Source organism: Fusarium musae, chromosome 4 (genome assembly GCF_019915245.1).
Source record: "Fusarium musae strain F31 chromosome 4, whole genome shotgun sequence".
Taxonomy (NCBI): Eukaryota; Fungi; Ascomycota; class Sordariomycetes; order Hypocreales; family Nectriaceae; genus Fusarium; species Fusarium musae.
In genome coordinates this window covers 2,051,014-2,067,048 of record NC_058390.1, presented here as the reverse complement: position 1 = coordinate 2,067,048, position 16,035 = coordinate 2,051,014, and the positions used below count along the sequence as shown (strand labels likewise).

Genomic DNA, 16,035 nt, shown 5'->3' with positions numbered 1-16,035 from the left:
CTTGTGTGAATGCCGCGGCCACCACCACCACCACAACCACCACGACGTTTCCCAAGCTTCTTCCACTAAACTCAATTTCTAATGTGCCGAAGCCCAAGAGCCGAGACTTGTGTACATGGCCCGACTTTGCAGTTTGACTTGGCCGCTAACTTAGCAAGCAGTAACTAATAATAATAAAGTTCTCCGCGGTAACGACACTGTACCTGTTGCATCGTGATCTCCATATCTTTGTCAACGAGGTATGCACCTGAAGATTAGACATTCTTTTGCTAATGTTTGTTATCTTTACCCGTCAGTGTTTCCTTCAGTGTCCTGTGTGACTTGAAAAGCCGAGGCATGATGAGTTCCCTTCAGATTATTGCCAAAAGGTCCAGATCATGGCAAACGATATTTGCTTTCCGTCTTATCAGATATCCGGTTCCCAACTGTTCCGCTAATCACGACATCGGAACGGAACGACACTCATCAACGTCTGGACGGGGACCCAAAGACCCTTGAGGCTTGAGGCTTGATCCTCTGGGCCCTCCACTCCACTCCACTCCCCCCTCCCTCTCTCCAGCACCCGCCCGTGAACCCACCTACCGCCCCGTCCGTCAGGTCAACAGGGGCATTGTCGCTCGCTCTGGATCGCTGTAGCACGTACCTAATGTAACCTGCTGCAGTGCCCACTGGACTATAGCGAGAGAGAGAGATGCAGATTGCTCTTCGTTACGCTACTGGCCCCTCCACTCTGCTGTGTACGATGGATGGATCATGCCAAGTCCAGGATCTTGTCCGGGTGGGCGTTACCGATGCATGTGAAGCACGAGGTTGAGTGGATGGACCCGACAGGAGTGGTAAGAGGCGGTTACAAGGGTGAAGAAAGAGAGTGAGAGAGAAAGAGGAAAAAAAAAAAAAAAGAGAGAGAGAGCGCACGCGAATGGCTGATTCAAAGATATAAACTTGCAAAGTTTCCCACGCATTGTCGTCGATTCCTTTCTAGATTGTTCGCTTACCAGAACTTTCCAGATCGCTCGCTCGCTCACAACAAACAACAGTCAGTCAGTCAGTCAGTCAGTCAGTCAGTTCATCGACTCGACTCAACAAATCTCACGAAAAGAGGGCAGTGGGTAGAATTCTTCTTCTGGTTGACATCAGGCTGCCTGTAATTGTGCTGTGCTGTCTGATAAACCAAAAGATTTACCAAGAGACCGTGCCTATCCCTGAGACAACACTGCCTACCTACCTAGCCCAGAAACATTTCTGTCTCGGTCGTTGCATATTTGGCGTGCTTGCTTGTTGATTGTGGTGAACCTTTTGACATCTTTTTGTCTTTCCAAACTGCTGAGACTTCTTATCTCAATACGAGCGACTATCCTTGTCAGAGGATTGAGTTCGAGGCTACTGTCTGTCCATACGTACACCATCCGCGCCAGCCACAAGCAGGAGGGAGAGAGAGAGAGAGAGAGAGAGAGAAAGAAAGAAAGACTTTTGGTCAACAGGAGCGCATCTGATAAGAAGCCCGGTAGATCCCGACTTCTTTGTCTTTCGTCTTCGCCCTTGCTTCGCGAGCGAGACAATTGCAGCTGCTTGCGAGGCTCTCTTGTGCAAAGTTCCTTTCGAGCAACGGAACCGTCGCAGCGCCAACGCCCGCAGAAACGAAACTGTTCAGGCCAAGGACTAACTAAACAAACCTGGCTCCTGGCCTTGCGAGGGCGAGGTTACAATCTAGTTAGTCTAGAGTTTGACCCCACCCAATTGCTCTTTGGGCGTTACCACGACAAGCTTTAATCTTTAAATTGGATCTCGAAGCGGGCTGTGTCTCAAGCCAAGCAGGGTGTGCCTACGGATACATACTACTACTTCTACTACTCAGAGTCATATTTGGGTACGTCATTTCCTGCTTCCAATTGACATCGTCGTTCCTCACATCCTCCCCTTGTCTGTCTGTCTGTCTTGTCTCTCTCACAAGACAAACAAGTTACTACTCTGTTTCACTTGTGGATCAAATATCGTGACTGTGTTGGATTGCGCATTTGACTTACAACACTTTCTGCTCTGTAGGTATAAAGATATCAAGCTTGATCCACCTTCCTCAATTGAAGTTTTCAGTTCGGCGTTGAGCAGCATCTTCCGCTCGCTTCTCCCGCCGCCCAACTCACCTCAATTCGACTCAGTTCGACTTGTGTGATCCTTTCTCTACGGCTCGCATCTCATCTGTACTCTAGGGCCTCGCCTGAATACTGTCAAGAGACAGATAGCACGGCGAGCCTTAGTATAGGGGATATCATCATTCGCTCTTTTTCTTCTTTTCTCTCTCTCTATCTCTCTGTCTCTGTGTCACTTTCGTTGACGTCCATTCATTCCCTTGATTGCCGAATTTTTATTATTATTGATCAGACATGAAGTTTGGCGACCATCTCGAAAGAGAGTCTGTTCCAGAATGGAGTCTCCGTAGGTTTCAATCCTCTCCCTCCAAATATTTCTGGTATACTAACCAATCGCTTCTTGATCTAGATAACCTCGACTACAATTCCATCAAGCATGAGATCAAGATGCACACGACGCGCGACCAGGCCACGGCTATGGCCATCCCCGGGCAAAAAGACGAGGCTCTTTCGCGATTCGAGGATGGCTTATACATGGAGCTCGATCGTCAGCATGAAAGACTGCAGTTATTTGTTTCAAGCAAGGCAGATGAGATTTCGCGCCGATTAGGTATGTCATTGACTTGTAGTTCTGCGCCACGTCTCAAGTGGCACACGACCACATACCAGGTCTAACACCCCATTTCTATAGAATACCTCGCCAAGAATATTGATCGTTGGGCATCAAAGAACCACGAACAGCTCGCCGGTGAGTCTGCCATCAAGCACCATAGGCGCTTCACCAAGTACGAGCGCGAATTGGTTCGTTGTGGCAGTGACATTCAATCCCTCGAGCGCTTCGTCAAGGCTCAGACTGTCGCCTTTCGCAAGATCACAAAAAAATACAAGGTACGTCATCATGACTGCTCCGTATGGGTTTGACATCTGGGTCAACGTACTGACCGATCACTTGCTCACAGAAATGGACTGGTTCTACAACCCTCGGTGTTCGTCTCTATGAGAACGTTCTCTCCGACCCCAAAAGTTTCACTCGCCGTGACTTTTCCTCCTTACAACAACGTTATGACGACATCACATGCACACTCAATTCTGCCGCCCCCGTATTGAGCGAACCTAGCTCACCAGAATCACCAGCTCAGTCATACCGACGTCAATCCCTTGCAGGATCTCTCAACTCGACAAATCGTCACGCCACCAGTCGTGCTCAACCTACGTTCGATTTCTTACCTCCACCGCAGATGGAAGAACCTGCCAAGTACTGGAACGAATATGACGACGGGAGTGAATGTGCAGCTGATGATGATGGATATGCTATCTATATAAACCCAGATGAAAGCACCAGTTTTCCGGGATTCGACTATCTGCAGAATGCCCTCAAAGCACCCATGAAGAAGGCAAGGGGTTGGTTCAAGCACAACAACACCCGGGAACGCCAGTCTCTACTCGGTGCCAACCATTCACCTTACCAATACTCCAGCACGACCTTCAACAATAGCAGCGAGTCGGACGCGGAAGTAGGATATGCTAGTTCAGATGGCTTCCCCACGACTGGATATGCCACGCACTATGCCCTTCCCAGCCTAAATCAACAGCAGGCACACTTGTACCGTGAGAAGACCTTGTTTTGGGGTACGATCTGCTCCTTTGCCGTGTCTTTCTTGCTCCTCCTTGTGGCAGGCACGCTTATTTCAACTGGCCGACACAGGCTTAGAGCTGAAGTTGACGCGGGCGTCACCGTTGGTGTTGTTGCGAGCTTGTTCACCGCCTGTAGTGCCCTCGGTATGACGTTATACCGGCACGACCGACTGTCATTTCCACATCTGCTGGCGGTGTGGACTACCTTCGTCGTCTCATGTATCCTCAATGGCATGCTGCTGATTTTGGTCGTGGGAAACTCCCCGTAATGCGTAAAGGACCAAAGGTTATCCTGAATCCATCGAAACTTGATGATCTCGACAAGAACGAGCCACAGTTGAGATGCTTAATGTTTGCATGTGAGCGATTATTTTGACGGATTGTGTTACTTGTTGAGCGATTTCCAAGTTATAGGAGCGATGCTTGGGCATTTTGCTTTCCACGCCGATAGACTGAGAAGCCGGCCGTCTAGTTGGAGATGTTGTGTACTATAATCGCGCCTGTGCTTTGGTATACGCATTTATCTTCGATTGTAAACGAATAGAAATAATTGAAGCCTCGCGGTATGCCAAGCTAGTGAGGCAATATCTCGCCTTGTAGAACTGTGGTATAAGAGCTCAAAAAGATGTCAATATTGCCACAGAGGTCTTGCAATTCGTCCTAGCCAATACCCAATATTTAGCCGTTTCGGTTGGATGGCATGATGTGATAAACATGATGCGTCTATATAGCTTTCGTCGTGGTTGCCTCATTCATCCATGAAGCACCATTGTGTCTCGTCAGCGTCTGCTAGAAACATTTCAACCTTGTTGACAAGTTGTCCTGTATAGAGTCAGATGCCTTTCCACTATGTCGGTTTCTGCTCCGCGGCTCGATCCTGAACTGCGAGTCTTGCTAGTAACTTCAGAACTTACCAGCGACTCCCCATCTCTTAGCAAAAAAGTGCAATGACGCAAATATGTTGTGAAACCTTGTGTCAGCTTCGGGGATTAGATGCTCGAGGTGGCTCAGGACCATGAGGCAGTGATATGCCGAGTATGGCGTGACAGGTGAGCAGGGGGCGAGAAGGTGAGGGCGATGGGCGAGTTGGTCGTTCAAGTCGGTTGTAGTGTCGGCAATAATACGGATTGTGAAATTAAGACCGGCGATGGCTTTAGGGGCGATATCATCGGCGGTCGGAGAAAAGGGCCCTGCAGCGGATATGGTGTTGGCGGCGCGAAGTTGGCGACAGTAAAGGAAAAGGAGGAGGCTAGGTCAATTGTCAGTTTGTTTTCAACTACTAAGTACCTTTGGAAAGAGACAGTGTTTGGCTTTGCTTCATGTCCCAGGGTCCGTCTTACCATGTACAAGTGGCGAAACACTCGTAGAAATCTCCCCAACGAGAAGTCTGCATGATCATAGCCTCGACTAGAGCACGTGTTGCGATATCTAGTTCGACATACTCCTCTAACAAGGCATTGGGGTTCCCTTGGGGTTTCGGAGAATAGGCTCTCGTATAGAGCATTGCACATTGACAATTTCTCTGGAATGGCCCCAGAGGTACCGAAGGGGCCACGCTCGCAGGGTGTCGCTGAACAGAACGCGTGGGCGATTGATTCTGATTGTGCCAAATGAGATTGCTTGTTGGCAGTAGATCATCGGCGGCTGGGGACGGTACTTGAAGTGGCATATGGATGAGAGAGCAATCGACATGGATGAGACGATCGAGGACGAAAAGACTCCAATAGACACAGCGGCGTTCTTCCTCCTCATAAGGAATATTGGCCTCTCGTTCAGCTTCGATATACTTCCCAGGGCCGATGCGCAAGACCATGGCCATGGTATTTGCATCTCCAATACTCACATAGGCACGCATTACATCACCGTGGCCAAACTCAAAGAGTGCCAGCAGGATGGAACATTGGACAAGTTCAATGCTAGGAGCAGAAAGACCACGTAAGACGCTCAGGACTCGTTTGGCAGCCCTGTACGCTGGCATCTCGATCATGTCCTTACCCTCATTGACATTGGTGCTCGCGGCAGCAGCTTCATCATCGTACTGAGAGACGAGCTGCATGCAGACGATTAGGAGAGCAACAGCAGGGTCGCGGGGCCCTTGATCGGCATTGGAGCTGGCCCCTGACCCTAGGTTGTCCGTACGGATGGCAAAGAGTTCTGGATGGATTACAGAGAACCAGGGATTCATAGTCTCAAAGTAGCGTTCGGTTGCCTCGCGCCAAGGAATGTTGCGCGATGACAGCAACGCCATTACCATTGAGCTGGAAACATCAAAAGCAGGGTCAAAGATACCCTGTCCATATGCTTCTTTGGGTGTAGATCCTGCAAGATATCCAGGTTCCACAACAGCGGTTGTTGGGGCCGTGTAGATAAAATCATAGGAGCACGTAGTTGCAAGCCTGGCGAGTTAGTCATAGAAGATCGGAAAATCGAGTTGCAAGGGCAGTTACACACCTCGTACAGCGAGAACAAGCAGGCAATGCTTTATCACATTTCTTTTTGGTACGAGTACACTTTTCACAGGCTCTGTGCGCACGTTCAGGCTCCATTGGAGACTCAGAGCCCCGTGAAGATGACACGGAGCGAGACATAATGGTTCTTCTTCTGGGATCCGTGGTGGTTGATATGTAGCCCGTAAGATGGGCTTGTACTTTGAAGAGGTAGTGTGTGTGGTGGGTGTACGTTAGAAAAAACGACTTATGCTGACTACGCTTTTATTATGTCAGACAGCAAGGAGGTAATGGAAGAATTTGAGCTACCTAGACAGAGTGGTTTGATAGGCGTATACCGTGAGCAGGAGCAGGAGCAGGAGCAGGAGCAAGATGCAGATGTAAATGTGAGTGTATGTATACGTGTTGTTGAGCTTGATGCAAGATTGAGACTGTAGTCTGATACTGATAATGAGACTGATGGTAAGGAAAGAGAGGAGAACCGAGACATCGAGGCCGGGAACGAGGGCTATTTGACGTCGAGTCTCAGTACGAAGAGAACATGATGCCCCCCCGGGCCACAGAGTTGATTAGATGTCGATGGGTCTCTTGATGCTTCCAGGCCTGGGGCCAGAATAGGCCGAGGGGTGGTTGCAGATACGCACTGCAGAGAGACCACAGTAAATGCGCAGCACAGCGGGCGGTAAATAGGTAACTGTACGCTGTACGCTGTGCCGTGTTGTACATACGGCACTCTAGATGGCGAACCCGGTAGATGGGCGCCGGGTGCCAGGTGCAAGGTCAAGATTGACAGGGACCAAACCAAGGATGACGTCTAATCGGTTAGTCAGCCGCTGCAGGGGGGCAATGGTGATGGCACCCAAGGCTGTGAGAAGAAGGCTGAAGATGTTGATTTGAAAGGATCAGGTAAATATTGGAAATTGGGCAAAAAGGTAATGGGGCCTAACTAAAGAAGAAAGCAGACAGCGGAAAGAGCGGGGGCACAAGGGCCTGCCAGCTCAGGGATGATTTCAAATAAGGTGTAATGTCGCAAGTAACCTGAAAGGGAAAGACACAGGAGCCAAAAATCCACGAAGAAATGGAAGCAGGAACATGGACAACACATGCCTGATGGATGGAGAGTTTGGACTAGGTAGGTACCTAGTATGCTCCCTTACCTTACTTGCTAACGCAGGTAGTCCAGGATATTGATCATGGAACGATTCAACTACAGCCCTAACGACCTTAAGAATTAAACCCAGACTACAACTGCATCCTCAAGAGGCATGATTAATCCTCAATACCCACTAACATAGTGGAGAGAGATACAGGGCCTAGATTGATTGACTAGATAGGTACCCAATCAGTAAGTACATGCTGCGCTGCTTGAAATCTGAGAGGAATTAGGTACCCATCTAAGATCGAATCCGTCCATCCATCAATCACATCTCATGCGTCCGAAATGCCGGGTCACGCTGCAAATCCCCCCCTCCCGATTCCCCGGAGAGACCGTTACCTCTCAGCCCAGTGAGGCCATGGTCATGTCATGCCCATGGTGGATGCATCTGCCATCTACAGCGATGTCATTTGCAGGTTAGCGCGCCCGGGCATTACGTGCCACCCTAGCACCCGAGCTTACCTTACGCTTAGAATTAGGTAAAGTAGTTTGAAGGGACGAGCCCTCCGCTACGGGAGTTGTAGTTGCGGGTTGCGGGTTGGCCTGAATTAATCATGCCCATCTAAGCAAGTTTGGTGACAATCTTGAATGGTTTTCTGAAGCAATCAGTCCCTCACATCTCGATCATGCATGAATCGAGTTTACATCAAATCACTTATGAAGCATCTTCAAACTGGACTCTTCAAGTCCATTCTAGCATCAGCTTCGACTGCTCGCGATAGGTATTCTAATGCTTATGACATCACCGCCTCGCTTGTCCCTGGGGTAGCATTGACAAAGATATGTAAGATGCCACCATGCGACCTTTTTCTTTCTCGTACAAACAACACGAGAACCCATCATATTCTAATAAAAGAAACACTGGGATCTGGTGTTTTTTTTTTAAACTAATCGCAAGCTAATACCTTTCCATTCAAACATCAACTGCCTACTACTAATGCACTAACAATGACCTCCCTCAACCCTGGATATTGGCCCATCACCACTTCACTGATGCGATCCATAGCATCCAGGGACCGTGGAATTGACCTTGCTTCAACTACCTGAGACAGGAAAGAGACCTATCGAGATTGCGAATCAACTGACTCTGCCACGATGGATACGAGATGTCACTCCCAGCAGGGCCGTAGACTAAGGCACCTACTTCCTTCGCGCTCTTGGTGCTGGTATAGCCCTGTCTTATCTTTCCATGTCCAGCAAGTCGTTGCTAAATTAAGCCCACGAAACTCTAGTGCATGTCTCCTGAGGTAGCCGTTGAATATTTCCCGCAACACCAGCAGGTTTAGAAGAGAAAAGCCGCGATGTCAGCCAGATGCATGCCATATACACTCCCTAATAGGCGCTTAAGCGAGAGGACCCCTGCTCTCCATGTCAGAGCAAAACCCGAGCGTTTTCGGAATTAACATGAGCTACTGACTCATCCGGCGTAAATCCCGTTATGGCAGCTTCATAGACTTATCCCCGCCTTAGGCCTTGCCTAAATAGCTGCAAATGTCGATTGATATTTGCTTGAGGTGCAAACCTTTCCAGTTTGACCGAAACCAAAGTCCATTGAATGGAGAATATTGTTCGCCAATCACTTGGTGACTACCTAGGTCCATTGATCCCTCAAAAGCAAACCCCCTACGTTAATTCAGCAACTATATATCTACCGAAACGCAGCTCCAGAGGCTGAAGCTGTGCAGTTGATCTCCAAAACACTTCCCCAAGACCGATCTAAGACCTATTTTTATACCGGACTGACACTCGGGTCTTATCACTGGAGTCAATACTCACCTTCAAGGGCCATCATAGCATATGACAACCGCAGAGATGACCCATCACATCCGCCCCGGCACCACTGCCGATCTCACTGTGGCTACAGATCTCTATATGCAGAGCTTCGACAAAGAAACTCTGCTCGACTTCATGTTCCCAAGCCGTCACACCGACTCAACTCCCTTTCGTGAGTGGGTTACTCGGCGCTTTCGTATGCGCTACTGGACGCCCGGCTACGTTCTCACTATGCTGGATGATGCCAGAGGCAGGACTGTGGCATTCACTTGGTGGCATATACCGGACAACTCCCTGTCTTTCCGTGAGCGATGGCTCTCACTTCGTAAGTCTCTCCATTAAATCTCTGCCAACTATTGCATTATCCACTCAAATCCTGCGAATAACAAAACCTGTTTGAAGCACTGACTCATTCAGATGCTTGGGTTGCCCCAATCATGTTGGCGGCGCTGAAAGTACACTCCTACATATTTCCCCTTTGTCACGTAGACTCTCATCGACTCGGTATTTACGATCGCGTTTTCACTACCATTGAACCTGACATACTCAATTCTCCCCGGCGTCGTTCAGCTTGGTATTTGTCTAGCCTTGGGGTCTCTCCTCATGTCCAAGGTAGCGGTTATGGTTCCCTCCTCCTTCAGCATGGTCTGGAGGCGGCCGATCGTGCAGGAGTTCCCACTTGGCTGGTGGGATTGCGTGGGCTCGACAAATTTTACAAGCGTTTTGGCTACGTAGAAGTGGCCAGGGCCAATGTTGGAGAGTTGAAGGACTGGGACGGCGGCATCATCATGTTCAGGGGGGGATTGATCATCAGGACTGTGCACCCATCGCTAGATCTCATAACAGTCACGATCATCTCTCTCCAAAAAAAAAAAAAAAAAAAGAAAGAAAGAAAGAAAGAAAGAAAAGCAGACATCACACAGGGCCATCAACCAGAATCGCATCACGATTCCTCATCGAAATATTGTTCAGATGTGTCATTCATCTATCATCTATCTGGCTACTTATGGCCACTTCAGACCAGCAAGGTTATGAACTTTTATGTCATGAGCCACTCCATAATAGCAAATCCCTATCCCAGACGATGGAGCAATCATATCAAGCAAAAAGTCCGCCCTGTGCCAAGTCCTGCAGAAACATGCCTGATTGTTGTATCGCTGTGCTTCCTCAGGTGCTTCAAGGGGCGATATACTCATACAACGGGCCGGAAATACCAAAAAAGGGGGTAAAGGGGGGCAGGCGAGTGCTAAGAGAGCAATATTTTCAGTTCACCAGTGATGAACAGCCCCAGACGGGGAAGCAACGCAAATTAGATAAAGTCATTAACGTCGTGCAGCTCGTATCAAAAAGAAAAAAGAGGCAAAACAGGAAGCTTCGCAAGTGGCATACAAAGCCAGGCCTCAAAAACTTGCGCTCCCTACCATCATTCAGGAAATCTGTTCCTTACTGGCGATTGCTGTCAGAAGCTCGATCACCGTGGATGTGCTCTTCATCGCCATTGGTTGAAAGATTGTGTTGATAGGCCTGATAATTGCCTCGAGCGAGAGTGTCGTCAAACTCGGGGGGAGAGGCGTAGCCGTGTTGGAATCTTGGACGGTAGGCCATTGCTGATTGCGTGGTTGGGACACCTTCATCAGTAACCAGATTAGCAACGCCATACTCTGGAGCTTCTTCATTAGGGTACTGGCGCGAGGAACGGAGGCTAGCTTGGTCAACGGAAGCCAATGTGTACTGCTGGTATTGGTTCATAGAGCGGCCGATCCTAGTGTTCGACCCAGTCTCGGCAGAAAACCAGTAGGGCTGGTGGATTTGTGAACGCGGAGCATCAGAGTACGAGCGTTCGTCTGCCATGGAATGATGCAGTGAGTTGTCTACTCCGCTCATTCCAAACTGAGAATGACGTTCTTCCGGGACTGGATACGAGTAACCCGCTCCTGAAGCCTGGGAAGGAGGAGTCCCGTAAGAGGGATAGTTGAGCGGCGCGGGCGTGAGTTGGTTATTGACTGTCGACGCAGGGAAGTGGTGGTTGTCTCGGCTGTGTTGGGCAGCATAGCCTGCGGTGCCATACATCTGATCCGCTCTGGCCACCATTGGCATAGCGGCGGTATGGATCGAGAGGTTTCTATCAGTCAGTACGAATCCACTCGGGCCATAGTAGTGACCGCCGCCACAAGACTGTTGGTAATAAGGGGCGTTATCGCAGGAACCTCGGTGATCGGTCATCGGCGCCTGCATATGACGATTAATACTGGAATAGCTCATTGAAGGTGCTGTTGGGTTCTGACTGTCATAGTACCCAAGACTGGGTTGTCGATCACTGTCTGGCCCGATGCCAGAGTTCGCGAGGGGAGACCGAGAGCCGAATGAGTAGGGAGCAGTCCGGTTGGAGATATCGTCGGTATACGATCGGGAGTGATGAACAGGTCGAGATCCGCTGAAAGCAGCAGGAGGTGTGGCCGACGAGGACGATTGCTGGCTAGAATGCTCACTCGCAGATCCCTCTTCTTGAACTGGTTCGAGGGGCGACGATTCCTTGACAAATGGGAGGGGGGATGGAACTGGCTCCCCAACCATCAAAGACGAACGGCCGGATTGACTGCTGGCCGATGTCTGATGGGCCTGGACTTGAGCAGGCGAGTTCGTGAAAGCATCAACAACCTCTGGGAGGAACTCGACAGGAGGAACTTCTCTGAGATCGCCGTGATCGATCTCTTGGCAAAGACGTTCAATGACATCGAGAATCTCATCGTGCGTCTTGCCTTCGCCGAGGCTCTGCATGATCCAGTGAGGGATGGGGTCCCGACTGTTAGTATCCGCCAGGCGCTTAACCTCACGTCTTCGAATCGAGAATGTCCAGGATCGGATTGTTATGCCCTCCAGATTAGTTCTACTGGCATTCTCCAGACCTCGGCTCCAGAAGATCATTCGGATGATCTGCTCGTACACCAGGTTGATTTGAGTGAAGCTGAATCTGATACCGGTTCGGTAGCGAATCCTCTGATAGTGCTTGCGACACATGCAAACCCAGACACGCTCCGGGATGCGACGAGTGCAGACCTTGTTGCGGCCAAAAAGATGAGAAATGACCTTGCGTGGTACCGAATTAGTGTTGCATTCGGGAACTGCCATACAAACGTCACCACCCTGAAGGGGAACGTCGATGGCCACATCGTCCAATGTATGCAATGCAGCAAGCACACGATCATTTGGGTTAGCATGGGACGCTGCCTGTCCAGATGCACCTACATTCGTTAGTTTACTTCAAAAGAGAATACCGGGAAGGGGTAGATTACCTGGAAGAGTCCCGTTGGACTGCATCCTCACAGTCTCCGGAGGCTGGAAGGGAGATCTTGTTGATGCACTACTAGTTGCAGGAGAGCTCTCTCCCGTAGTGATCCAGGGATACTTCTCGATGCCGAGACGATCGTGAGATGCGTTGATCTGTGGTGACAGTTGCGTCGGAGGATGAAGCTGTCGGGACGTAAATTGTGGCAGAGAAGTTGGTGCTTGAGGAAAAGAATGACTAGAGCCCTGGGCGGGGTTTGGTGCAGAGATGGTTCGCTTGTGAACGCGATCTAACGAGTTCAGAAACTGATCTTTTGGCTTCAAATAGCTGAATAAAAGGAACAGAGTCAGTATATTCCGGGTGGGAAATTTATAGGTTGAAAGTGACAATAGACAGCGAGGGGAATGTGCGAGGACATAAGGAGTGAAAGGTGGACATGGGGCTAGAAGAACGCAAGCGTTTTTCAGACTGCCTGAGCAGAGCTATAAACACGCAGTGTGATTCACCGGCTCGAGGCCAAGTTGGTAGTGGGACAATGCTGCTTTCGAGGGCCAAGTTCCTCCCGCTTAACGGACCAGCTTTTATGACTAGACATAATCCATTCAAAATGCGTCTGCAGCTGGCAGTCGTTTTTCTCCTGACAATAGGAACATTGTCTGTCATTCACGAACTGCCAAAGATGCATCCCTGAGGCTTCCATGCAGTTCGACGCTGCTTTACCACCCTTTTTTTCTTTTCCGGGGTGTGCAAGCAAACGATACGTATGCATGGTTTGGACGATTGACAAGGGGCAAACAATGAACGAACTCCGATTCATGCTGACAGCCATCCTCTTCTGCATAGGAACAAAGAGATATTAACTTACGTTTGATCTTCTGACAAGTGGTTGTGCTTTCTTCTCATCATCCTCGCCTCTAGAATCGTGTCAGATGGGCTACCCAAGTACAACGACCCAGCACCATTGGTACGCTGACGAGCATGCGACTTCACAGACAGACCGACTGTCACTGGAGGGAGAGGCGCTGTTATCCTTGGAAGCCGCTCCAACTTTGCTTCCAGGTCAGCGATGCCAGAGCCTACCGTATTGCCCCCGTTGATGGTAGATACCGATGAGAATCTGGAATGGCCAGCAGAGAAGGTCGATGAGCAACAAGATGAGAAACTGCTGCGGCTGTCTGATATCTTATGGCTCGCTGAAGCTGGCGACGTGTTGTATTCCGTCCAGAGACTTGATCTTGATTCATTTTAGTACGTGCACTCCTGCGATTGGCCGCCAGTGTGCAAGATGTCATTCATAACAGCAACACTGATACTTGGCAGGACCGCAACTCACCTTCTCATATGCTGAGAAGCACGGCGCTCGCTGTGGTTACTAGTATTGTTAGTCAAGCTAGATCGTCAAACACCGGCCGGAATATACACCAGCGTGCGAGAAAGGGAGTACCTTTTCGGCGCCCAAGCATCTTGATGGACTTCTGGGGTGGAAGGCATTCTACTTGAAGTAATGTCAACCTCAAGCTTGCCATGCCCGCACCGGGTTGTGGTTTTGAGTTTTCTTACCGGACTGGTAGCGCATATGATCCTGCGGAACCAGGAAGACTTATACTGGCTGATGTATCCATTGATACTTGTCTGGAGTGGTGATTAGATGCATTCTGACGTCTCGCAGATTCCTGCTGCTCCTCCCAAGTCACTGGCGTGAAAGGATGCCGCGAGGAGTTCTTGGGGCCAATATCCCTTGGCAGAGAGTAGCCACCAGCATCCCAGGGCGTACGAGTTCGACTGTCGGATCGCACACTAGATGTTCTAGACTGAGTGCAGTCGGGTGACGGAGTCGACAGTGACAATGACGGGCCTCTCTGTTCCTTCTGCTCATTGAAAAGTTGTAGGCTTTCTCGACTATGTCTCGCTTCCGTGTCAAGTTCGCTGAACTGGTTTAGAATTGACTCAATCTTCATGATTCAGGTCTGTGTAGAGACTTGTCCGAACAGAGGCCGTATTAGAATGGAGTGACTATGGAACCGGCAGAATATGCAATTGGCGCCACTTGATTCGTAAAAAAGACTGGTGGTGGGCGTATGTATTTTGCTTGATTACAGCATCGGGATTCGAAGTCGTCTTTCTGGTAATGGTAGAGGTTCAGGGGATCACAATCTCATGACAACCGCCGCAAGGTACTAGAAACAGGATCAACCTCGTTCCGGATTAATTATCGATTATAATGCGAAGACACTCCACAGATAGGTGAAGGAACAAAGTAAAGAGGATGAAGAGCGAAGTGATTGGAGAGACAATTCGTTTAACTGTCAGGGGAACGGCTGTTTCTTGTACGTCTTCCAGAAGACTGGGGTCTAGGTTCGGTGCAGAGTAACATGAAACTTGGCAGACGGATGCTATTTGTTTTTTTCACGCATAGCGAAGGGGTGAGAAGAGTGACAGGAGTGTCAGATAGATCGAGTCTGACCCGCTGAACCGAAGATTTCAGGTTGCCGATCTTGTCAAGGACCAGGATCAATTACTGTTCTATCGCTGTCAAAAAGGGTCCTCTCAGCTTCAGATCATCGGAGCCGCTTTGATCAAAGGTCCAGGCTCCAATTAGTGACGGAGGAAGACGGGGAGGATACTGGAAAGCGAGAGATCTGATTCAAACCCAGTGGCTATGCCAGGGCTTGGTAACATGCGACAAAGTAGGGGAATGGGAAGAGATGAGACGAATCCACTACGACAGAAAAGTATGTAGGTCGCTCAAAGCTATGACTAGATGGATAACGCATGAAGCGGCCGGTAGGGTTCTGAAGACGGTAGTCGTTTGGGGTTGCGACTGGGGCCGGGGGGTCAAGAACGGAGGGCTGAAGGGTGTGGATCAACGAGACGAGGATGGACCAAGGATCGAGGGTTCTTATGAGATGTACGTATGGAATTATGTACGTGGTAGGCCAAACTGGCCAGGATTAAAGTGCTGAGCAAAGCAGTCCGTAGAAGAGATTCTGGGAAATGGAGATGGCCAGAAGGGAGAGACCGAAGCGTATACTTGCAGCGGGAACCAGCATCATCATTGTAATTATGCTAGGCTATGAGTGCGGCAGTCGGTCCTAGCCCGGTGGCACAGGCACGGTGCTGCATGCGTTAGGACAATGACTAAAGAGATGCGTCCTTCCACTAAGAAGATAGGTAATTTCGAGCTGCTCCAAACAAAGTCAACAACGAGCATTTGGGTAGCCGTCAGGTCAAGTCAAGTCAAGTCAAGTCAAGTCATAGGCCGTGGTGCTAGGCTAGGCTAGCAGACTTGTGAGACGAGGACCGGGGACCATCCTAGCATTGTGGCGCCAAGGAAGCCTGCACTGAAGAATTCGAGAAGCAAACGAGCCAAGCCTGTCCATTGTTTTGCCGGCAGTTTCGAGCAACGGTTCGCCCTTGCTGGTTAGCATGACGGGTTGGTGTAGATCATGGCGTTGAGAGCCCCGTCCGAACCATGATCTCCACAAGGGGATAAATTGTCCGTACCAGGGTCAACAAGGAATTCCAGTGCTGAGAGATGCAGGCCGGCCAGGGTATCCGTACTTGAGGATAGTCGGTCCAACCTCCAGACGAACATTTTGAAATGCTTGCCAGTATCTGGATGGATAATTCATCCCACAACAATAGTCGTGC

At 49.7% G+C, this 16,035-nt stretch overlaps 3 protein-coding genes across 3 annotated transcripts; 1 reads left to right on the top strand and 2 right to left on the bottom strand.

The window, feature by feature from the left end:
• Nucleotides 1–2,381: 2,381 nt before the first annotated feature.
• J7337_005578 (uncharacterized protein) lies at nucleotides 2,382–3,991 on the top strand (the record flags this gene model as incomplete). The annotated part of the gene is made up of 4 exons (XM_044823253.1): nucleotides 2,382–2,433; nucleotides 2,497–2,697; nucleotides 2,779–2,975; nucleotides 3,047–3,991. 4 exons carry the CDS (start codon nucleotides 2,382–2,384, stop codon nucleotides 3,989–3,991), a joined length of 1,395 nt encoding a protein of 464 aa, XP_044681744.1.
• A 479-nt stretch (nucleotides 3,992–4,470) lies between these two features.
• On the bottom strand, nucleotides 4,471–5,970 carry J7337_005577 (uncharacterized protein; the record flags this gene model as incomplete). The annotated part of the gene is made up of 3 exons (XM_044823252.1): nucleotides 4,471–4,544; nucleotides 4,637–4,971; nucleotides 5,063–5,970. 3 exons carry the CDS (start codon nucleotides 5,968–5,970, stop codon nucleotides 4,471–4,473), a joined length of 1,317 nt encoding a protein of 438 aa, XP_044681743.1.
• Nucleotides 5,971–10,541: 4,571 nt separating this feature from the next.
• Nucleotides 10,542–14,342, bottom strand: J7337_005576 (uncharacterized protein; the record flags this gene model as incomplete). Its single annotated transcript, XM_044823251.1, has 5 exons — nucleotides 10,542–12,340; nucleotides 12,392–12,569; nucleotides 13,250–13,298; nucleotides 13,718–13,747; nucleotides 13,945–14,342. 5 exons carry the CDS (start codon nucleotides 14,340–14,342, stop codon nucleotides 10,542–10,544), a joined length of 2,454 nt encoding a protein of 817 aa, XP_044681742.1.
• Between the last annotated feature and the right edge of the window lie 1,693 nt (nucleotides 14,343–16,035).